The sequence below is a fragment of the Platichthys flesus genome, chromosome 3 (genome assembly GCF_949316205.1).
Source record: "Platichthys flesus chromosome 3, fPlaFle2.1, whole genome shotgun sequence".
Lineage (NCBI taxonomy): Eukaryota > Metazoa > Chordata > Actinopteri > Pleuronectiformes > Pleuronectidae > Platichthys > Platichthys flesus.
In genome coordinates, this window is record NC_084947.1 from 8,384,048 (window position 1) to 8,408,775 (window position 24,728).

Here is a 24,728-nt window from a genome sequence, read left to right on the forward strand (position 1 = left end):
AATAATGTTGTCTGACATGGAAAGCTTACGGTGCTGTAATTTTGTCCGCGGCTGTCTACCACATTTTCTCATACGATCAGCTTCTGGTGCCAGGAAGAACAACTGTATGTCGTTACCTAGGTGGCAGTTGTTTTGCTGCATGTAAATCGCTCTTTTCTTTCCATCGCTCTTATTTGCATATTTAATACAGTTTTCATGAAAAGTGTGAGCTCAATCTCAAAGGGTAAAGCAGAGCCAGGGTGTTAAAACCAGAGGGGTTAGCTGGCCCCTCTGTATGATAAGGCCTCTTTCGATTTCCCCTGCCCAGCCAGGTACTTTATGTGGATTGCAGTTAGAACCTTAGCATGGTGATAAAACTTTGCCTCAGCTAACTACAGCAAACTCACTGTGGTTTGTTCAACAGAGTGTAGACCTCATAACGATGTGTGCCTCACAGGCTTTATGTCAAACACTGAGGTCTTATTTAGTAGTTTGAGAATTTAAAGGTTAAAAAATATATATTCATACAGTATAGCACATGCATGGATCCATGACAGTGCCGTCTCGCTCGATTTGGTGCTTCCATACACCCTTAATGATGAATGGTGAGTGTGTGCCAATGTAAACACGGCGAGGCCTGGTTGTTCAGACACACCAATGTGGCCGGTTATGTCAATCAGCCTGAGGTCTATATCAGTCTCAGTCTTGCTAGCTGTCTGCAGGATTACAGGATATATTTTCCACCACCAGGCAAGACACCTTGCTCCATACAGCATCAACGACAACACTGGTGCCTTTAGCCTTTTCACATGTTTTGTAGAACTCATTATATTGCCTTGGTTTATTTTTAATGGCCCCCTCATTACCTAGCCACTGCTTTGACTGGCAACTATGTACTGCTTCAAAGCTTGTTTTTTAAAATAGGAATATTAGAGCCTAATATGCATCTGTTGGTTTGAAATGTCCTCCAGTCAAATCCATACCGACCATTAGTCACCTTGGATGTGAGTGGCTACTTGCTGCTCGGTATCTCAGAATTTTCCCAAGTTCAGCCAGTGGATTTGTTGTGTCTTAAACCCTTCGGAAATGCCGTTGAATAAACCCTGAGCTTCAGCAATTGCTCCGACAGCACCCTTTATGGAAGTGACCAGTGGGCTGATGAGATGCAATTGAATTGCATATATTAAACACTGATGGTAACATTCTTTTATGGAAGCTGGTTTACTGTGCCTTGGGCTTTTGCCAGGTTGGTGTCTTATGGGGAGTTACAGTCCTCTGGACTCAAGTTATACGTCCTCGCTCAAAGTAGGAGGGGTGAGCTTTTATATACTTTAATGTTAAATGGATGAAAAAAGGTGAAATAAAGTGAATTCTTTACCCTTTGAAATATGGGGTTGTTTGTGATGCACAAAGTGCAATTTAATCAAAAGTGGATGTATTTTACTTGAGCAGCTGACATGGATCGGCTATAGGAAGAAAAAAAAGTTTCCCTGAAATAACTGCTAGACAGTCTAGGTCTAGGAAATGCATTTTATGCTGATATAGCATCAGCTGCATGAATAATGGTCCTTGAGCGTTTCCCTCCACAAGTAAATAAACATTCGCTTAGGCAGAGCTTTGTCAGTCAGACTACGCAAGCTCGGAAGAAATAGAGTGAAAAGTTGCTAAAAAGGAAGAATCGCTATTTTTGTCATTAAATTATGAAGTTGGAAAATCAGAAGGAGTAATGAGTCATCTTTTTAAAATCTGGAAAAAATGTGGATGTGTATACTATAAAATACCCTCTGCTATAGAGAACATTTAGGACATTTTGCCTGCGGTGCATTTCATTGATGGTGGTACATGACCTTCCTTTAACACAGTAGCGTGCAAAAAAATCTGCAACCACTTTCTTAAATCGCCCACTCGCTACACACAAGACTTCCGCACTCCGCATCTCTTAAAGAAGCCGCACTACTCGTGTAACAATTTGCTGTCCCAGATCTGTCCAGCTTCCTGTTGAGCTTTCACAGAGATGATCAATCACAGTGTAATTTACCTGCTACTGCTGATTCCTAATGCTTCGGAAGAGACGACTGTTGAAGTAATTTAAAGTCTCCACATGTATAATAATGTGTGCAATATCATTCCAGGTCTTGTGGAAGCCAAATAGTGCAGAGCTTGGCAAGTGTATTGTTGGCTGCAGCTAGTCAACTGTCAGAGATCTGAGGTTTGATCTTCAACGCTGCTCATTCCTCTGCTTGACAAGCCCCAGACTCTGTCAATGGGCAAAAATCACAATGAGGGAAATGACTTGGTGGCTTAATCAGCCACCTCTACTTTCCCAAGACAGATCTCAATGAAGAAAGGCCACGGGGTCGCACATTTAAATAGCCCCATTAATTAACTCATATAGAGCTGACACTTTTCGAAAAATGAAAATGAAAAAGAAAGGACAGCAATAGTCATGGAAAATGAGTTGGACAGAAAATCGAGTGGCTTACACCTGAGAATGTGCTCGGCGGAGAAATACCAGATTGACAAGCGGTGATGTTTGGAGGAATAAGGTCTAGACAATCCTGACATAGAGACAGTGGCTTTCGGTCACTATGATGTGGACGTTAGGCAGAAAGAACCCACAGTGGCCAGACAGCAGCCCGGTGGAGATCTGAAAGAGGCAGACGCTCGGAGGCTTTAATATGACGAGCTACAGTAGCAGCGCGGCGGCGGGGGCCTCCTGCTTTTACGATGGAGTCACAGTTTTCAATGAGCCAATCCATTTTTCACTGGGACGAATTGCTTTTGACAGTCCAATGGCCAGGCCAACGTCTCGCAAAATGTAAAAGGTCTGGCGCAAATGATGTCTGACCTTATCAATAGCTGGGACCCATCCATCTAAAGGCAGACCCCCTGTCGCCTCGTGCAACAAGGCTGCTTACCCCCCCACTTCCCTTTAGGGCTGCTGTATGTCTCTGAATAGCTCACTCGCCGCTGTAGGATTCACTCTGCCTATATGTACGTACTCTCCTCTGTTTGTTGGAAAATGTCTCTTTTTATCTTAAAGTGTGAATTGGACTTCATATTCATCGTTTCTTGACACCATCAACCAATCAAACCATTCGCTGGATTTTGATTAAACTTGATAGAATGACGCATGTCTCTTGCATTGATTGCTGACAGGGACACGGGGACTCGCCTCCAGGGTCGTGAGCGGCAACTTAGCGACGATTTGTCTATTTTGTCGAAACTGTGGAACATATGCCTCTTACAAGTAACACATTTGCCTGGACGTTTTTTATTTTTTTATTTATCAGTATTCTCCATCAAGGCCTCACATAAATGTACCCAAAACTGTACCCAGCATGACTTGGTATCAGTCCTGCCTTTTTCCCGTTATCAGGGCCTGGTTTAGTGTTTTAATCTCAATATCTCATCAGGTAGTCTCTTAAGCCTGGTTCTATGTGATCCAGATCACCAGCACATCCATCTTGAACAGTTAGACCTGAAAGAGGTAGTACCCATATTCTATGTATGTGCATGGGAACTCACATCTAGAGTAAAGTATGTATCTGAAAAAACACTGTTTTGTAAGGTTATACATACAGTGATCAGAACATTAACCAGGTCATTCAAGACAATTTAATTTAGTTAAAAGGATACAATACTAAAGTCTCCTAAACTTGCTACTGAAAAATACCAACATACCAATACCAAAAAGTTACTTATTTAAGTTTCTTATTTATTTGAGATGTCCTTGCCTACCCTTGTTTCATCACATTTCCCAGAATGCATTTAAGCCCCACCCCCCCAAAGGAACGCTCCAGTCTTGTATTTTGTGTAACTTAAAGCAGGAGAGTATTTGATTGTCTGCACACGCTCAAAATTCTACCAATGAGAACTTATAATATAGTAACTCATACATCATACATCAAATTGGTGCTGAAATGGGTTAAAGGAGACTTGCCACTTAATATTTAACATAATTTATCATTCATACAAACATGATTCTGATTGTGATGGAGCTGAGGAACCCTACATTCAAAAGTGCTGACAGTGGAAATGACCCTTTGTGTTGTCTTTGTGTGTGTGTGTATGTAGGTGTGTGTGTGGGTGTGTTTGTTTTGTGTGTGTTGCCGCTGTGATTGCATACTGAGCTGAACTGAGCTGAACTGAGCTGAGCTGGGCTTGGCTGGGACTGAGGGCCCTCCCCTAGGAAAGCCAACCAGCTCACACATTCAGATCTGCACCAACTAGAGGAGACACTTTGGACAAGTTAAACAGTGATAAATCTGCACGTCAGTATGATTTAAACCTCGGGCGCTACTTTCTGTCAGCGCTGTGTCATATCACCGCCCCTGAAGGCCTCATATTGGCCACCACGTGGTTCTTCAAGAAGCCAGGGATGATGAAAGTGTGAGAGGTAAGTGTGACAGGCTTAACTGGTGGAAGAAAAAGAACGAGTTTTGATTAATTGCTGTGGCGGTGATTGTGAAGGGAGATGGACCATGGGTGAGTGGAGCTACTGCAGCGGCTGTGAATGTGGAACTGATATTGGCTGTTGTACTGCTTGTGATTGCTTGTGCACATATAGAAACAAGTGTAAATTAAGATAATGAGTTGTTTTTCTCACCAAGCCTGGAAGGGCTAGAAATGGTAGAGGTCAAGAGTCAAGCATCTAATTATTCTAGAACGATAATAAAGCTATTATTTCAGAATTGTAGTTGAGGTGGGGTCAAGTGTCAATTCCTTCAGGTCCACAGTATTTTTTCCAGTCAAGAGTGGTTTCTTGTCAATAAAGTGAAATCAAAAAAATAATTTAAAATAAAAAATGTCTTATTAATATCCTTCATAACTCAATCGCTTTACTTACTTTTTGGCAAATACATAAAATACCTACTTCCCACTATTAAATTAGTTCCGTTGCTCAACAGGTTACAGAAATCTGGACGCTGAAGTTGAATAATCATATGGAAACCTGCTTGGTTCTGAAACTGAATATGAAATATAAAATAACAAGATTTAGTTTATGAATCTTATCAAGTCATTTTGATTTCGACAGCCCAAGTTTCTATGACATATGACATAACCCTCTATCCTCAGACATCCTCAGAAAGGGGGTCATGTCAATTTGTATATGGAAAAACTCCCTTAGAAAAATAAATACAAATCTACCAACGGCTTCACCGAAGAGTAGATATGACTGGAAGAGAATGTCCTAATATTACATTACATTCATTTGGCAAAAACCATGTGCACTGCCTGCGAATGATGTCCTGAAGGAGAAAGTATATAACCCTCTCAAGAGTCTTTATTTTCAGACTCTTACTGGGGTCTGCTGCGTGCTAATACAGGATCATTTCCCCCTGACGTCAGTGCATCACAGAATGAAAAATAACAGGGACTAATACAGTCAAGATAATCAAGATTAACTGGTTCTGATCAGCATCGTATCAAAGATATCCGCTTCAGTAAAAACTAATTTGCAGTGATAAAGTAGTCACTATAAAGTACTGTTTTTAAACAGGAAAATCGTATAGAATGAAAAAACCTATTTAAGCAAATTCTCAAATATTCTGACTCTTTATGTTAAGCGCGATGAAAGATCAGCAGTGTAACTAAAGTATAGAAATACATCTTGAAAGTACAGCATTCTGCTTTGCTTGTACATTGTGCAGCATTCAGCAAAGTTCCTTCTCCTGCGTGTTGGGGCTCTGAGACATGATGCTGCACAGTTCGAGCCTTTGTCTCCTCGATGTTTGCAACGTTTTGATGAATGACTCAACCTTTCCCGTGTACCAATTCCCCAATAAATGCCCATATCTGTGCAGCAGAACTCCAGAGCGGAAAACACTGTTTTACTAAATAATCCACCTCCCACCCCCATATTCCAGCGAGTTAATGTGTGCCATTACCGGACATGCTGGATAATTGGCCATTATGTTCTATTGAGCAGCGGTATTGCCGACTGGTTGAGAAACATTGCATCAACTAAGGTTTTTTTGTTGTTTTTTTTGTATCTGAGCATCGCAAGGTTAACTCTTGTGTGTAGCAGTTAATTGGAGGTTGGGAGTTGGGAGGGTTTAGGGGCTTAAACACAGTGAGGATCTTTTTTATTCATTAAATACAGGATTCATCTCTTTTTTAATTTGCAAAATGCGATGGGGTTAGACCATCACGTTCAGTGGTGCATGTGGTACGGGTGATGTGCACAAAAGTTGCTTTGAAAGTGTGGGACGTATTTCAGTAAGAAAATCTGGTTTTAGATGTTGTAGCTTAAGTCATTTTCAGACATGATCTCCTGAACATTTTGGGGTCTGGAATTTGTCCTTAGTTTGCCTTCCACATATGAATTTGTTTTTGTTAGTTTTGCATCTGTTGCATGTTAGAAAACATCATCGACACCACTTGCTCTAGTGAATCCTCTGCACAGTGCATCTCTGAAAGCAGCTTTTGTGAGTTCTTTCGGATACACATGTACTTAGTTCTGTCTTCTATTATAATTATTATTTGTTTTTACAAGCAAACAGACACGCTTCACACATGCTGTCCATGAGATTAGTCTCTAAATCATTCATGTTATGGACCCTTGGCATCTACAGAATGAATATATCTGAACATATTTAGCACGGCCCTGTTCTTTTCCGTGGGCCTCTTTAGTGATCAAGGGCAATAATCTGTTAAAAACCACACAATGGACTGCTTTATATTTACAATGTTTCACCAAATCTGCTGTATAATGATGCGTATATACAGCAATTCAGCTCTTAGTATTATGTAAGAATAATAATTATTGCAATTTCAAACGAGAGGCAGGAAGTGCTTTCAAGGGGAAGGGAAATAATTATGAAGTTTAGTGGGCCTGTTGGAAAAATAGGTTCCTGTTGTCCAGCACAACACACTGCTTTGTCCCCACCTCTTGTCTGAAGTGGCTATAAAACACAGTAATTGCCCCTGGCCTCTCATATTCTATTTTTCCTGCACCCAACCCCTCGCCGGCTTTATAAATATGAGAAAAATAATGTGCTGTGGTGACAGAGAGCGAGAGGGGGAGAGTACGTGTGTGCATTCATATTAGGAAGAAAGGAAGAATAAAGCGAGGGAGGAGAACACACAAGGAAAGAAGAAATGTTTGTAAATTCTATTTGAGTTTCTCTTTTAAAGGCCTGGATTGACTGAGTAGAGGGACAAATATTAATGCGAAAACATTATTTCATCTTCCTTTATAATTCTTCTGATTATTGTTTTTTTCAAAAATAACTCAGGGCTACCGTGAGTATTTTCTATTCACAATTAAAAGAAAAAAAAAATTTCAAATCTTTAAATCTTTGATAATTTCATATGAAATTGGAAGGGCCATTCCGGAATGTACCACTAACAGCCCATGGGCAGCACATCGATTTTTATTTGATGAGGATAATGAGACGTTAAAGTACATAGCACCAGTTTTAAAATATTGCTGGCCCTCCTATCAGTTTTCATCCTTTCCACTAACCTCCCTCCTCTCCTGGGGTTTTTCGAGGACAAGCCTTACTAGGCAGAATTAGTACTTTTCCTGAAAAGTGTGGTTTAGGCAGATGTCTAAATGGCCGCCCACTGTTGGCAAGCCGGTAGAATAACAATGAACTTGGGTAAGGTGTGGGGGGGGGGGCTTGAGCTCTTCTCTCTCTACAATGCTGACTGGAGTTTCTGGCTAACGGGCAGAGGGAATCCGTGTGAGACACGAGCGTTTGCTAATTGAACGCACGGCCTGACTTGCTAACTTGAATGATCGTTTCACACCCCGGCTATAAATCCTTCTCTGTTACTCCGGAAGGTGCAAATGAAACTGGACGCTTTCCCTGTCTGCGATCTTCACTCCATCACCACACCATCCGTATGATTGTTTACTGCTTCTCCTGCTCTCTTTTATTTTTGTAAATAAAATAAAAAGAAGTAAGACTTATTATTAGGTTCCAGGGGGTCCTTCAAACAATTTTGTGAAATTGTTGAAGGAAATCAATGCCTTAAAGTTTGTAAATAGTGTGTGCAAGAGACCACATGATCCATCACTGTATAGCACACTGTGAAACAATCCCCACAGACACTTAACATGTGTTAAAAACTGAGTATAGCAAATAGAAATATAAGATACATGTCGTTACATTGTTGTGCACATGATGAATAAAGGCTTAGATCTTGAATCTTGAGTTCTGAGTAATATTAAAGCAGATAAGTGCTCTAACTTCTCTGCTTGTGAGCTTCTTTAAAGCTTGCACGTTTTCATCATAAACACAGAATAACTTTGGCTTTCTTGGAACTGGAAAGCCTTTAAAAGTGTCAGAATTTGATCTTGAAAGCATTGGAACCCTGTAATCACCATCTACATACACTATACTTTGAATGCTCTATGTTATTAGATTGTCTAACAGTATTTGCCTGTTTATTACAAACTTTGCAGTTTTGAATATAGCCTGAAATCAACCATGGTCCAAGTTGATTCGCTGCATTAAAAGAGGCCTGTGTGTTTCCCTCTGCAGACTGACTATACTCTAGACTACGCTGCTCTGTTTGCAGCCCTATTAACAGACAACACTGAAGATAAAAACTTTCTCTTTTTTTGTGAGGGGATGGCGTGGGCAGTTTTTCCTTTTCAAATCGATGGAAGTTTTTTTGGTATTGTTTTTTACAGGGGAAAATAAAAGTAGCAGCAGACGACTTGTCCTGAAAGTAGAATGTATTCAACACTTCTTGTGTGTAGATAAAGTAACTGAGAGCACCGAGGGAAACTCGACACAGACAATCCAGGCAATCTGATATCACCTGGGGTAAAAGAAACATCTGGCACTAGAGGGCACTCTCTATCTCCCTACCCCTCAGACCTGCTCCCTGTTAAACACACACACACACACACACACACACGCACCAAAGACACACACACACACACACACACGCACCCTCTCACCCTCTCATGCACAGAGAGAACATGCTGAACATTCAAATATGAAAGTCAGAATGAGATGTTCTCCCAGCTTCTAGGAGACAATCAATTTGAATTGTATTAATCAGCGCTGGCACTCAGGCCCTCTCTAGTTCACTATTCAATTACAACTGTTACATCTCATCCTCTCTCTCTCTCTGTCTCTCTCTCTCTCTCTCTCTCTCTCTCTCTCTCTATCTCTCTCGCTCCCTCGCTCGCTCTGTCTGAGTCTATATCTCTGTATCCTACTGTAGCCACTATCTATATTAATATTTCCCCATTGTTTTTTTCCTGCTGCAGCATAGATGATAGATTTTAACCTAATGAAAAGCACTTCTGTTGAGATTGAAAAGCTCCTTAAACACATTACAGCGAACCCTCTGTCTTTCCCTCCCCCTCCCCTCCTGTCTTTCTCCATCAGTCTCTCCTCTTCCTCCCTCCTTATTTTGCCGCCTTTTCTCCCCCCCCCCTGTCCTCGCACCCTTTTCTTTCTATATGTTATACATCATCTGTTGCACCCTCTATGCATCCTGCAACCCCCAAACACTGATATCTTTCTGCTATCTTTTCTTACGTCTGCCCCCTCCCCGTTCTTCCTATTCTAAATGGGCTGCATTACTGTAATGAGCTGGTAATTTATGGAGGAGGAGTGCAAGGCTTGTATCGTTTGCCCATCGAGTGTTTGGCCTCCCCTCCCCCCCAGGCGCCCCCACTCCCTCTGGAAACGCATGCATGCACACTCTCAGCGCCAAGTGCAACCTCAACGTCAAACAAAAAAGTTGGGACACAAACAGTACAGGAAGTGCACATTATGGCACTCAAGAGAAACACCTGAGCGGATGATGCAATGAAAGCAGCATAGCAGCAACAGCTGTGTGTTCGCTGTTAGTATACACACTGGATGTTGTCAGCCTCGATACTAATGTGCACTCAGACAAACACGTGGCAGTACACAGTCATATAATTATGAGCTAAAATGAAAAGAAAAAGCTTCAGGATATCAAAAAGTTTTTTGCCTGAAGTGTCAAAAAGTTACTCTTTAAAAGAATAATTTAGCCAGCTGCATGGCGTAAAGTAAAATAATAAATAAAATAAAATATCTCTCGATTAAATAATATGTTAAAAAAGAAAACAAATGATAAACCTGATTGTGTTAAACACTTTAAAAACCAACAAGCACTTACCCTCTTGAATCTACTTCAAAAGCTAAAAAAGTGAAGTTAACATGTGTGTTTGTTGCAGGTTTGCACAGTTTTGTAATCTGTGCCACTTCTTTTGTTAGATTCCAAGTGTGCATTAGAACATTGTAGGAAATATTACCCTCGGGAGGCAAAACAGAAAACCACCAGATGTTTGCCTGATATCAAATCGAGGCTGTTAACTTAGACGAAAACTGTAAAAACCTGTAATTGGTTTGTTTGCCTCATGCTGCTGCAGAGCTCCTTATTTCAGCAGGAAGAGCAGTTTTTTATAAATGTTCCTCTTTGGTTCCCAGGCACAGGTTACAGCCACAGCTACACATGATAACTGTCGTTGTGGGATGTCTTTCTATTATGGTTGTGTAACTCCATAGTCACAGAGCGGCGAATATCTTAAGAGAAAGAGACTTGTTAAGACAACAGGGAGACGGGAGGAGAGGTCTGCCAAGAGAGGAAGAAGAGCTAAAAACACATTGAGGAAGAAAGGATGAGTAAAAAGAATGAAAGGGAGGTCTGTTAGATCTTCTGACTGTCGTCTTCCTCAGCTCGTAACCTGAGCAAAGGATTAAAGGGAACATAAAAGGTTGCATGCTCCTGACATTATAAATATTGTGTATGTGCATGTTTGAGTTGAACACTATACCCATGTACACTGATGGCCTCACACTGGGATGTTAAACACCATGGCGACAGCCATTGACCCCAGTCGTAAAGAGGTTAAAGGTCAGTGGAGCTACAGAGGAGTTGACAGTGACGGGGAAACCAGCAACATCCTATAGTGTGTGTCTGTGTGTGGGGGGGGGGGGGGGGGGGGGAGGAGGAGGAGGACAGGGAGGAGGTGGAAGGAAAGGGAGAGGGGAGGAAGCCTTTGGAGGGAAGTAGGAGAGTGAAGGAAAGGTGGAAGTGGCAAGAGAAAAAGTAGATGGTGAGAATAGGAGGTAAATGATGAGCTAATGAGAAAAATAAGAGAATGAAAAAGATAATGAGGAAAGACCCAGGGATATTGCATAGGGATTTCATTTGAAAGGCTGATTGTTTTTAAGCTAAAACACCTTTGTGGCTGTTGTTAGCGGGATCCTAACACGTTCAAGCTAATTTTCAGTAATACTCATGTGAATTCAATAGTTAATTTCAATAAACCAATTTCCCACATTTTGCATTAATGAAACTAATAATATGAGGTTACAATAGTCTCCCCTGCACACAGGTTTACCTTGTTATGACTGGACAAATAATCATAAAAATGTGTAATGTGTTGTGTAATTTTTGTATCTCTCTCTGGCACTAGGAAGTTACCTCCTGGATAAAAAGCACTTTGTTTTTTTATGAGACATTCTGACTATATAGCCGTACAAAAACAAGGTTCTTAAACTGTCATTTTGCATTTAAGAGCGATTATCAATTTCATAGACGCAGTGGACGCAGGAGTCTCGAGGAAGACTTGAGTTATTCTGTGTGCGTCTGAAACGAGCCTTGGGAAAGGTTAGCCATAAACAGACAAAGGTGTTTGATCCATAGCCAGGTATTGATCAAAAACACTGTCTAAGCTCATGAAAATGTACATGTCTGTATGGCTGTGTGTCTGTGCTCTCTGATGGAGTGTGTGCAGTGTATACAGTAATGGCTCGTGTGATTTGAGTTATGGCCAGGTATTGATCAGAAAACATCACGGCATCTTTAAACTTTGCTAAAGAGCTTTTGGTGAGACCTGGCTAAGTACTCTTACAGACTCAAGAGCCATTAGCAGTTTGACAAACGGAGAATAATTAGAAAATCATCTTTCTTTCAGACACAAAGGCCACATTTTAGTGCAGATAATACTCATCGTCTTTATCTTTTACTCATAAATGTTGTTTTTTCACCCTCTGCACTCTGCACCTGTTAATTCCTCAATGCATATGAGAGTTTTTAAATTAGAACTCTCCAATTAACATATTGTTTTATGTTCTCTCCTGTACTTTATTTTATTATCTTTATCGCTTCCAAGTGGAAACCTTTGACTTTTCTTATTACGTGGCGTTCTGATAAATGTATATTTACACTGGTGCTAAATACAGATCATGTGTGATTATCTTCGTGCAGCCTGCCCACTCATAAACCTTATGTGTCTTTCTTTTCCATATAAACTCAGTTTCTAGTATATGTTATGTCAAACCAAGGGCATAGAAGCAACTGGAGCCTTCATGTTTTTGAAAGAGTCAGTTTCAACATTGTTTAAACATTTGTTTTTCGACTAATCATAAAGAATTTAAAGATGAGGGATATAATCCAAGCAAGCTGAGTAGCTGTTGGTTGCAACCAATATAGCCCCCCCCCCCCCCCCCCCCCGATCGACCCGCACGTCTCTGCTACACACCCAAACCACCCAAACATGCACTGACACCTGCTAGAATCCGACTTCTCTCTCACCTGCTCGATACCCTCTGACCATCGTCGCCCTGTCAGTGGCGATCAGTGGTGTATATCCCACAGGTCGTTGTGACAGACAGGTAGACACCGGCTTTTTCTTCTTTTATCAGATGGAAAAAGGATTTCAACAAAAGTGTTTCAGAAACAACTTACAAACTCTACTGTCACTTTAAGTTTAGGCTTAGAAAGATTACCTAAACATTCTGAAAGCTGAGAAGACAGATTTGAGATGGGAACTTAAATTCCGTTTGCTCAGAGGGCAGGATTTACATTACGGGGAATCTTTGCTTCCTGTTTAGTGACATCATTTTGACTTGTCCCAGTCTTGGTCACTACACAGATTTCTGTCTGCAGGGCCTCGGCAGCGCTGTCAGTTGCTGTTCTTATTGGTTGTAGAATTCTGGACAGGAACAGGGATATCACAAGCCTTTCCTTGGCCGGGTGTGTCCGGTATCAACGGTCTACTAACCTAATTGTTGTGCAACTCATTGGTATTGGGTCATTGGTTTTAAGGGTTGTTTCAGGTGGTCTACACTCCCTTAATTTGCTCTGGGACAAAACCACACACTTGCTTGTGATCATAACGATCTGAAGGGTTTTGTCAGGGGAAGGGGAAAAGGAAGTGAGCGTGCCGGTCAGTGATTCCCGCTGGGTTAAAGCGGACAGAATGGACTGTTAAGGGCCAAAGATAAGGCTCCGAAACAGACTTAGTGGCACTTACTGACTTTGTATATTAGACAAAGTCAGAGGGGTCATTTGGGGAGGAAAGGGGACTAGAAAAGAAAATAAGCACGGACATGGTACATAAGTGGAATAAGGAGAAAGAAATTCTAATTTTAAAGACACTATCTTCATGTCAGTGTTAGTAATATTCACTGGGAACCGAGCGGTGCTTCTAATTACCTAATTACCCTGTGCAGGGGAACAACTTTATTAAATGAATTCCCACTCACAATAATTACAGAAACAAAGTTTTTTTAAGCTGCACTTTTCGTCTCTCTAATGACAAAACAAGAGATCTCTGGCACAAAAGTCTTTTACCTTCCAGACAAAGAATTATTATGATTGGCAGAGTATCTCCTGGTGTTTTAACCTGTGCTCTGTCTATCAGTATATAACGGCAGCCCGTTTTCTCCTGGATTTTAACAAGCGTGATGGGAGAGAGGCCTGTTTCTGGGATCTGGATCCAATAGTAGCGTGTAATTACCTTTAAGACCTGCTCCCATGCTAAAGGATTAGCTGTAATCCATAACCAAAGCCATAACTATTGCCACGCTACGTTAATTTCAGTCAGACCCATGTAACACACAGTTGCCGTCTGTCTTCATCTGCGTTCTTCTCACTTCCCCTCTCACCTTCTCATTAGGAACTGGAGTTGTTAAGCTTCATGCTCCTCTGTCTGTGATTTGAGAGCAGGTCTTCCTTTTGTACACAATTCATAATTGAGAAAGAGACAGAGAGGGAGCATTGGAAGAGTGAATGGAGAAAGAGACATGAGAGAGAGAGGGAGAGAAAGAAGGTGTGTGTGTGTGTGGGGGGGGGGGATTAATATCCTCAAAGGAGAGGTGCATAGGGGCAGAGGTGCTGTTGGTTTGAAATAGAGCTTAATATCCTGCTTTTACTGCTGAAGGCAATAGGAACCTCAACCTGTGTGTGTGTGTGTGTGTGTGTGTGTGTGTGTGTGTGTGTGTGTGTGTGTGTGTGTGTGTGTGTGTGTGCGTGTGCGTGTGTTTATGGATTTGTGTGTTTGTTTTCTATTCCTTGATGTTGTCTTTGAAGGAGAATAAACACACACTACTTCCACACAGGTTGTACACATAACCACACACAGACAGTCACTGTAGTGCTGTATGATGTTATCTACATTCATTGGGTTCTTCTATATAATTTTTTCTCTCTATTTATTTGTCCTGGTCAACTATATTACGATCAACAATACAGTAACCTGAGCTACGTCCACACTGATTTGTATTAGTTTCAAAATGAGACGGACAAAGACACCCAGTCAGGACATATCTGTCCCTTGTGTGTCAGTCTCCTGCTACCAGCTGTTGAGCAGTTACATTCTGCATTGGACAATGCTCAGCACAGGCATTAGCAGTGTACATGTGATATGCGTTTCAGAAATTTTAAATATGAATAGAGATCATTTCTCACAGTGAGCTGGACTGAGATAGTTTTCATTTCAAAATGGAAACATATTAGTGTGGATGTAGTCTGATCTGTTGGCCGTTGAGAAGCTTCAGACGAGAGCAGCTGGAGGTTTAGGGCCTCACTCAAGGACATTTCATTGGGATTTCTTACACCAATGCAGAGCCAAACTTCTCTCTTCTGTGCAGGGCAACTACAGTATGGGTGAGGTCAAGGAGGGACTGGGGTAACGGGAAAAATAAAAATGATTGAAGTTAGGCAACAAAAACTCTCAGATAAGGAAAAGGATTACAGTTATGGTTAATAAAAAAATAAGAGTACTAATAATTTCTAATCTGTTATGGGTACTGAACACCAGTCTCCTGCATGGAATTCAGACGTGCTTCACTCTTCTATACTGTACCTTCCCCACCCTCCCTTTCCAACATGCTACATTGGGAAAACCACTTCCTGTGTTGTCCCTGGACCAAATGGTGAAGTGTAGAATCCTTCAATAGGTATTGAAGTCCTCTTGGGTCCACTGGGCTGCCAGAACTGTCCAGCCCTTGTATATATATGGAAATGGACATAATGGACGTGTGGAATATTTAGATTTCATTGTAGAAACTTCAAAATTGTATTGATCTTATCTTATACCGTGGTGTGTTTAGCCTAATTGAGTCCTGAATATGCCAACCTGTTAGGTGTGCCATTGTTGTGTGTCTGCGTCTGTGTTAGTGTGTGTACCTGAATTGGTGGCGAGTGCTTGCTCTCAGCGGTGAAGGGAAGCCTGTTGTAGGTCACCTCTGTGATAGCTCCATCTCTCCTTATCACCTCTTCACTCTGTCTATCTGTCCTTGGCCATCACTCTTCCTCTCTATCTCCCCCCCCCCCTCGCTCTCTGTCAGTCTTCCACCTCTCCAATCTTCCTTTCTACTTCCAAACTTCACATCCCCTCCACAAGGTTATCACACATCTGCAACTAAGACCGTCTCTGCGTGTGTGTGTGTGTGTGTGTGTGTGTGTGTGTGTGTGTGTGTGTGTGTGTGTGTGTGTGTGTGTGTGTGTGTGTGTGTGTGTGTGTGTGTGTGTGTGTGTCTGTGTGTCTGTGTGTTCCTGTGTGTTTCTGTGTGTTTCTGTGTGTTGTATGTTAAGTGTATTATTTTTCATGATTCTAGACCATCATAAACACCACAGCCACTCTTTATGCTCCTGTACTGGTGACACCCAGAGCTGGAGGCCTTACTGGGATATTTCAGGTTCTACATATCTCCATATGTGTACATGTCCACTCTAATCATGCACACTTGATATCTTAGGTTTCTCTGCTTTGGAACAAATGTTCACTAAATGTTTAATATTGAGAAAAATAAACCTTATAAACTGCTTAGAATGATTAATTACATCCATTATATCAAGTTAGACATGTATGTAACTGTAACTCGACTGCTTGGGGGAGGGATACATCCACAAGGCTGTAATTTCTAGTGTGTTTTACTGTGTCTACATCACTGCTTGAACATTTGAGGGTCTGCTGATTGCCTCCGTTTCTTGCTCTGTCTCTGACACACACACACACACACACACACACACACACACACACACAGATAACCACACAAGCACATGTAACCATATAGGCACACGTTGCCACAAAGTGGTGAGTGTCTGCTGGTTTACATGAGATCAGCGGCTGATTGGGCAAATGTCTGTGCCCACTCAGCGCTCATACATACAAGCAGGCACACTGGTTTCCCCCTGCCCTCTGCCTAATTGATTTCCCAGATCGAGCATGACCCACCATAAAGTGCACTCCCTCCTTCTTGTGTCACACTCAATCTGTTCCTCCTGCCTCCTGTGTCTCTCGACTGGGCCTGGCTCATTTCAGTTCCCTGTGGCCTTTGATTGCCTTTGCCCAAAATGTCAGGTCAAAGAACGTCACCTCACAGAACCTCTGCTTCATTCATTTTCTTTTTCTTCTCTTTCCTATTGCCTCTCCTCTTTTCTTTGTATTTTCTGTTGTGCTTCGGAAGATTCACTTCAGGTCTCTTCGTCAGATAAAGTTCAATTTAATTTCCACAGCCCTGCCGTTTTTTTCCCCTTATAAACTGAGGGATTGTCTGCATGCATGCAGCTCCCTCGAGTTCTCACAGCTTTTAGTTTGTTAAATCTCAGTTCTCCACAGGCCGAAGCAACAGTGCATCTCTTGTCTCCCGCTTGTGTGCCTTTCTTTTCCAAGTGCTTTATTTGGTATGTTGTGCACTGCATTCGTTGTGGCACTCTGCGTGACCCTGTGACTTTGGCTGGGCACTTTGAAGATGAGCATATTGTGTTAATCAATCAGTCTGTGAGGCCATGGCTTGTTCAGATCACACAGGCATCAAAGGAGTTAAGTGGCAGCAACATGGTGCGTGTTGAGGTCACTTTACACAGTTTTTACACTCCTGAATGATGTATGTGTGCTGGTGCGTCTATCTTTACACGCACGTAAACATGTCAGAGCATTTTCCCATCCGTGCTCACATCATCAACGGAAACACAAATTCTGTATAATACAAGGAATGACAGGCACAACTGTACATTACATATACACGCCTACAGAGTGAAGGATGCCCGAAAACTATACACACCCAACACATCAAGGGACCTCATATGAATTTAAATCTAGACTCCCTTTCACACAAAATAAAAAACACCCACCAACATCTGGCTTTTGTCTTCAGCGTGAAAGCGTAGGCTAAAATCCGCATTCACTCCCTGGTCAAATGACTCTGAGGCAGTCACGGGTATTTATCGCCTTCAGCTCCAATCGGCAGAGATTTAAAGAAGGCACCCAGTGGACACACTAAATTGCGCCCCCTTTCCTTGCCGGGACATCTTTCAGACCACACAAGTATTGAACACACCTATCGCCTGCCCTTGAAAGTTCAACCGGAACCTGTACACCTACACCTTATATTTATGTAGTTTATGAGCTACACACTGCGCCCAGATGGACTGTATATAAAGATGGATGATGCGTATCCACTTCCTCCCACTATCCAGAAACCCAGCCAAAATATCCCGGATATGAACGCCACCATCTTGTGGAGCCAGGGTCTGTTCAGTGGCATTCAGGGGATGGAGCTGATAAACAGACTCTGTCTCAGCTGTCATTCGTGTCGTCTCATCCTAATTTTATAGCATCAAATAACTGATTTAAACCAATTGGCTGGAACATCAGTTAGATAAGAACAATTTAAAATTACTAAACCATCTTTGAGAAAAGTTTTTCTGTGTACTTTGACCATCTTAGTTTGGTCCCTGCTGCAACCTACCCCTAGGTCCATCTTTATCTACGGACTATGGGCCAAACAGAAAGGCGAACTCGTTCACTAGCCATGTGAAAGGAGTCGATCACCTTGTTATCGGACCTGTCCTGCTTACTGATTTGTGTCAAACATCATTCCCTAAAACATCACCAGATAAAAGGATGGCAAGACATATGTATATCCCCTCACCACTGTGTATTGTCCTGTTACATATTCCCTTCCTTAAGCTACATGAGCTTTCTTTTCAGTTATTATCTACAAGAGCAGAATTGAACATAACTTGGCCTCTTTCTTGCCAATGCATGTCAGAATTGAAAAGACTTTTGGCTAAATGGAAGTTCTGATATCTGATTAAAAATCATTTCTGTATTTCTCTTGTAACTTCCACAACTTAACAGGAGAAGACATTAAAGGGGGTTTTCCTTTTGGTTCTGGGCAGACTGCATCCCGGCGGAGAGGCCAAGTTTTGAAACGCAACTCAAAGGCCGGAACGAATGTCTTTCACATTAGACATGACAGTTGTGCTCTCTGGAATACATCAGCCTTAATAAGCCCTTTTTCTGTTGTTCCCTGCTGGCTTATTTACACACACGCACACGCCTACATGCTCAGCACACAGGCACACACGACTACATCACAATAAATCTTAACCGTATACCGTCACATCTTTCGTGGGTATTCTGTCTTCATCAGTAGCTAAAATATGGTGTATAGGGTTACTACAGGCAGGCATGAGGACGATTTCAGAGCAATAAGATAGCAGTAATGGCGCACCATCATTTAGGAGAATGTAATAAGTGCATATCTAATAACCCTGTAAAAGATGCTTAACCCCTGCATCTCTGAGGTCATGTACAGAGATAGGAAAATAAACGGATTAGGAAGGGCTTCTTCTCACGTTGTGGTCATCCCAGGATTGACCAACGCCTGACCCCGCTGTTTGGAGTATGGTTACCTAAGCCTGGAACCACTCCTCTGTTTGGATCAATCTGCTATTTGTGGTCTTGGATAACAGCTTGTGCCAGATATGAGAAAGTAATAGGTTATGAATCTCTGTCCGGAGATAATGCAAAGGTTAATAGAAGACTTAAGATGGAGGGTTTCTCTCTCACCTTTGCTTGACATTTGTCGCATGTTAACTGAAAACTAAGAGCCGAGCCTTGAAGTGAAATTGTAATTTTCAGGAGCCTCACTGAGAGAACCATGGATCTGGGTTTAACTCAGCGATACGGTCCCTAAAGGTTCTCAGTCAATGACACTCTTCATGTTGATCTGTTGATTGATTTGTTGTTTGGTGATTAATTGGAAAGAAGCCACGTTAGCCCGATTCCCCAAACAATTAAATACACTGAGAGAAGTCAATTTTAAATGTGATCTCAACTCGTTTCTCTCATGATGGTGTCGTTTGTTTTATTCACCAGATAAATATTCAGTAAACGAAAGGTGAAATGTGCCATTTTAAAAATGAATGGGGAGCGTTCACATCGTGCACATACACACACACACACACACACACACACACACACACACACACACACACACACAGAACCACATCTTAAAGCTGTTCTCAGGCAGGGCAACAGAGTGTATCCTCATTAGCGTCTGTCACAACTCAGTCACAGCTCCTGCTGCCAGAATGGGATTTTCCCCTCTTTCCCTCCTCGGACTCTTCCACCTCCTTTTCACCTCAGCATCTAAGCATCGTGCATATCTCTCCATCTGTTCATCTGACAGAAAATCATTATCAGCCAGAAAAGACAATTTCCTGCTCCTATGGTCCCTTCTAAAGTGTTAGTCAAAAGTTTTTTTATTCTTTATTTAAAAAAGTTTTGGGTTAAGACAATGTAATATTATATTAATGGCTAATTGCTTGAATATTGGTGTAGGAAATGGTATATGACATTAGTCATCATGAGTCAGTCTCAGCTGTCAATCATGACGTCACACCCTCATTTTACAGCATCAAAAAACTCTTGTAAAACGGATTTACTGGAACATCAGTTTGATAAGAACAACCTAAAATTACTAAAACCATCTTTGAAAAACAGGAAAAATCTGTATACTGACTTTTTTAGTTGGTCCATTGGAGGGGTGTCACCTCACAAGAGACAAAGACAAACTATTATTACTATTAAAGATTGTCTAACAGCTGCATTAAGAGAAGAGAACAGCCTTGTTTGAAAACAAATCTGCCAGACATGTTCCATTCCAAAAAGAGCAAGTTTTCTTCTTTTCTATTATACCTTGCTGTGCTTGTTTAATTTATAGTTACATCACTTAAATTGAATGAAAATCCTTTTTGAAGTACTTATATGAGACATATGTATGTTGTGGTTTTTTCCCTTCAAATTTGATTGTTTAATTTTTATACAAACAAAACTGTGGTACGATTGCAGTGTTTTAACAGCTCTTTACACATTTCTGTTTGTGCATTTTTATTTGTCTGCTTCACCGCTACCTTATAAAACAAAAGGCCCTGAGCTCCAGTTTCTCTCACTGTCTCTGACTCAGAGAACAGGACTGTTCGACTGTAGTAAAGAGGTTTTACTGAAAGGTCCTCTCCTCTGTAAAAGTAGCCAACGATTTCCATTTGACACTGGGAGTTTACTGTCTCCTGATAGACGATCAAAGGGAGCGGCTGAGGAGCAGAGCACACAGAGGGATATTAGACTGTAATGGCGACCAGATGAACTTGTTGATGGAGCTTTAAACAAGTCTAAATAGCCCAACACTTGGCTCATCCTGACAAAGGCATTATCTAAAACTCCTCAAGTTTACCAACTTGAGGAGTTTAAGAAAATGATTTTATTGTTATTCGGTCTTCTCCGTGCAGTTATCTTAAACAGCCATATGTTTTCTTTATAAAGTCTGGGGCCTGCCAGCAGTAATTCACATTAGGAAGGTTCTGGGCTTGGGTGAGTGCAGCGCAGTAATCAGGAAATGCATGAACAAAGTATTCACCCGCACTTCTTATACATTCACTGTGGTAGGCACCTGTCTGCTCCTATCCCCTTGCTTTGTCAGGTTGAAAGTTGGAGGGGGAAGAAACGAGCGGGGAGTTGCTCAAGGGGAAGTGGTGGCAGTTCTCTTGTTTGGTTCAGTTAACTATGAAGCTCTCCGACTCCATTTGATCTCAGAAACCTCAGTTGCTCAGCGAAGGGGTTTTAACAGCAGCTGTATGTGTGTCTTAACATCAGACGAGAGGACTGAGTCCAGGTAATCAAATTTGGGATCACATGATTGGACTCGACAAGGGGAACAGGATGGGGAGGGGGTGGAGGCATTCACCAACTTGACCTGCCTCTTACACACAGACACACACACACACACACACACACACACACACACACTCAAAACGTCTCCATTTTTAGAATACTTTGCCAGGTCGCAGTTGGTCCAAAAAAAAATACAAAATGTAATGCTACTTCAAGCATCTGGCCGCTGAGGCTCTTCCCCATGGAGCTGATTTACATGAAACATACTGTAGCTTCAAAGCTGCTTTACTGCCTGTTTAGCCATAATGTTCTATTATGTATAGCATCCAAGAGCATGCTGGAGCACGAAGAGAACCACATGTGGAGCACTCCATGTGCCCAAAGCTATATATTACATATGTTACATAAAGCACACAAGATCAGTTCACTGTGTGTGTATGTGTATGTGTGTGTGTGTGTGAGAGCGAGAGTCTCTACATTACATCGCTCCAGCTGGACAGGAGGAAAGAGGGTTAAATCCATGCAGTTGATTCCAAAAAAGCATGAGATTATTCATTTCCTCATCTCCTGTGGGAATAAGCTTCAGCTCCACCATGTAAGCATAGACCTGAATACATGTATACATCAGCACACGTTAACCAGTGTGCAGTATCATCAACGGCCTGCTGACTCCATGTTTTATCTCCGCCAACGAGGTTATCACTGCCGTTTGCCTGTTAGTTAGCAGCGCTACACAGACACTACTGGATAGATCAGCACGACACTTGAATGATGGGCCATGGCTCAGGGAAGAATCTGGTTTGGTGCATATTCAGAGATTGGACACTTTGGTTGATTTATATGTTTATCTTGATGAAAAATTCGGACATTCAAGCAGTTGTATCAATGATTGTGTGCATTCCTGCAGCTCCACCTATTTAAATGTGGTTTCATAGGGCTGTAGGTATCATAACAAATAGGGCTAAAAACCAGTAACTACCATGAATGTGTAGCTGAGAACCATAACCTGTTCTGAGCTATAAGGTTGTTTGAAGTAAATGGAGCTGCGTGGCCTTGACGGAGGAATGTCGCCTCTACTGAGTGCAGTTAGTCGAATTCTGTAATACGTTGAGGTATTTTGAAAAGAGAAAGTGAAAAAGAGAAGAGGAAGATATCTAGCATGGAAACAAATTTGTAAAGATCTTTTTTCCTCCCTTGTCAAAGTGGAGATGTTTGAATCTCAAGCCTGATTGCAAAAAAAAAAAAGAGAGAGTTTGAAGTGAAATGGATTTCCTCGAATGGGAAAACAACATCAGGGCCAGGAAACCATTCAAAGGTTCTGTCAAAGGCTTCCTCCATCTTTACCCTCCTTTCTTTCATCTTTACCTCATCCCTCGCTCCTCCTGCTCCCTTCCCACTCTCGTTAGTGATGGTTGTGAGAGAGTGGAGAACAAAGCCCAGGCCCTGCCAATCGATCACCGAGCAACACCGTCAATTGACTGGTTGGAGCACAGGTCTTCTCCATCTGCAAAACGATTTACAGGTCAAAGATTGATGAGGATGACTGTTGTGTGTCTGTGTGTGTGTGTGTGCGTTTGTGCGTTAATACAACAGTGTGTGTCTGTATTTTAGATAAATTATACAAGATAAAGTCTTGTCTTGTTTGTCAGCGGCATGTTTTATTTGCCCTCCGCTCCGAATTAAATTCAGACAGTCACAAAATAACTGTGTGTGTGTGTGTGTGTGTGTGTGTGTGTGTGTGTGTGTGTGTGTGTGTGTGTGTGTGTGTGTGTGTGTGTGTGTGTGTGTGTGTGTGTGTGTGTGTGTGTGTGTGTGTGTGTGTGTGTGTGTGTGTGTGTGTGTGTGTGTGTGTGTGTGAGTGTGTGTTTGTGTTTGTAAAACATAGCCGCAGACACTGACAGTTTGGTGGGTACTTTTAATCCTGGCTCTAGATTTCTGCGAAATGTGGTAAATTTCTACAGTGCACACACACATACACACATACAGTAGAATTAAATCATACACTGGCAGGGAGTCACACTTTACCCTGGCACCGTGTCTTTGCCTTTCAGTGCTGTGAATTATGCCAACACACTAAAGGATAAATCCTCCAGCAGTCTGAACAAGCTTGGGTATGAAAGTTTGTGTATTTGTGTGTGTGTGTGTGTGTGTGTATTTCAGCGTGTCACCCCGGTGTGCATGTGTGTATATTTTCAAGGTGTTGTGCAAACATTGGGATTCTCTGTCACAGCTGGCCAGATGACTTGCCCTGGCTTCATCTCAAATTTCTCTGCGTCTCTGTGGGAGGACAGCGCCGCTACATTTGCATGAAAAAGGTTGTCAGACTAACACCTTTTCTTGTTTCTCTCCCTCCCTCCTTCCCCACCTCCCTCTGCCTCCATCTCTCTATCTTCCCTTCTGTGTCCGCAGCTCTGATAGCCATAGGCCAGTACAGCAGCACCATAGAGACCGTGGATGCCGGATGGTGTAAGGATATTACCGACCAGGGAGCCACACAGATCGCTCAGAGCAGCAAGTCCCTCCGCTACCTGGGCCTCATGAGATGTGACAAGGTATCAGGGCTCAGCCCATAATGTCTGCCGATGTCTGCCTTCCTGTCAGTATGTATTGTATGTGTGGCGCCTCTGGAGAAGCTTTCAGATGTAGTAGATCACATTTTTATGGTTTAATTCAGATGTTTGGGTGAAACATGTATTAGAGAGTTTTTGCAAAATTCTAATATAGTCAATGACAAGTTCAACCCCTTTTTCCAAATTTTGGAGTTTTAGCATTGCCAGATGGGAAATGTACTGCAGAAGGAGCTTGAAATTATCATAGTTTGGGCAGAATCACTAACAATATCTATAAAAAGATATATAAATAAATAGTCAATAAGTAAACAACGCTTTCATAAAACACACTTGGGCAAACAAGTATTCAAGGTTCCACTTCTGAATTGCTGCCTGTGTCTCCTACATCCTCTGCCAGTTTGCTGATTCTGATTGGCTGGGGAGATATCATGTGATCAGAAACACATATTCATGTACATCATCACAAAAAACATGTATACACAGAGATTGATCCATATTTCACTATACTGATGATAATAAATACTATAATAATGTCTCTGAATTAAATCATAGATTATGAATTTGTGCATTACTGATTGTATAGGATTGGATAGGATGATAAAATAATAATACACACCAATATATATGGAAACATATTGTATATAGTCAGAAAGACATGCATTCCTAACATCTCCAGATTACGGCAGCTGAACAATTAAAATCTTTCCAGAGGAGAGCGTGTGAAGCTTCTGCCGCCTGTGCCCAGCACATGTTGGTGATGCATGTGGGAGTCAGCTGGTTGGGTGGTAACAGAAGTCAAGGGACATAATGACCCCTCTTAAACACTCTGAGATGCCTCTGGGTCCCAGGGACGATCTTTGTCAAGTCACACTTCAACTCTCATCTGGTCTCTTAAAACCTCCAATCAGTAACCTGATGGAGGCTCACTTAGCCGTTCTATCGTGGTGGCAACCCCCCGCCCACCTCTCCAACGGGCACAGTGG

The 24,728-nt window shown here is 41.9% G+C and overlaps 1 protein-coding gene across 1 annotated transcript in view; it reads left to right on the forward strand.

The window, feature by feature from the left end:
• The window catches only part of fbxl17 (F-box and leucine-rich repeat protein 17), a 209,170-nt gene that overhangs the window by 165,686 nt on the left and 18,756 nt on the right, over positions 1-24,728 (forward strand). Inside the window, exon 10 of the mRNA XM_062381905.1 lies at positions 23,585-23,727. Coding sequence (XP_062237889.1) covers positions 23,585-23,727 — 143 coding nt within the window. The remainder of the gene's footprint in view (positions 1-23,584; positions 23,728-24,728) is intronic.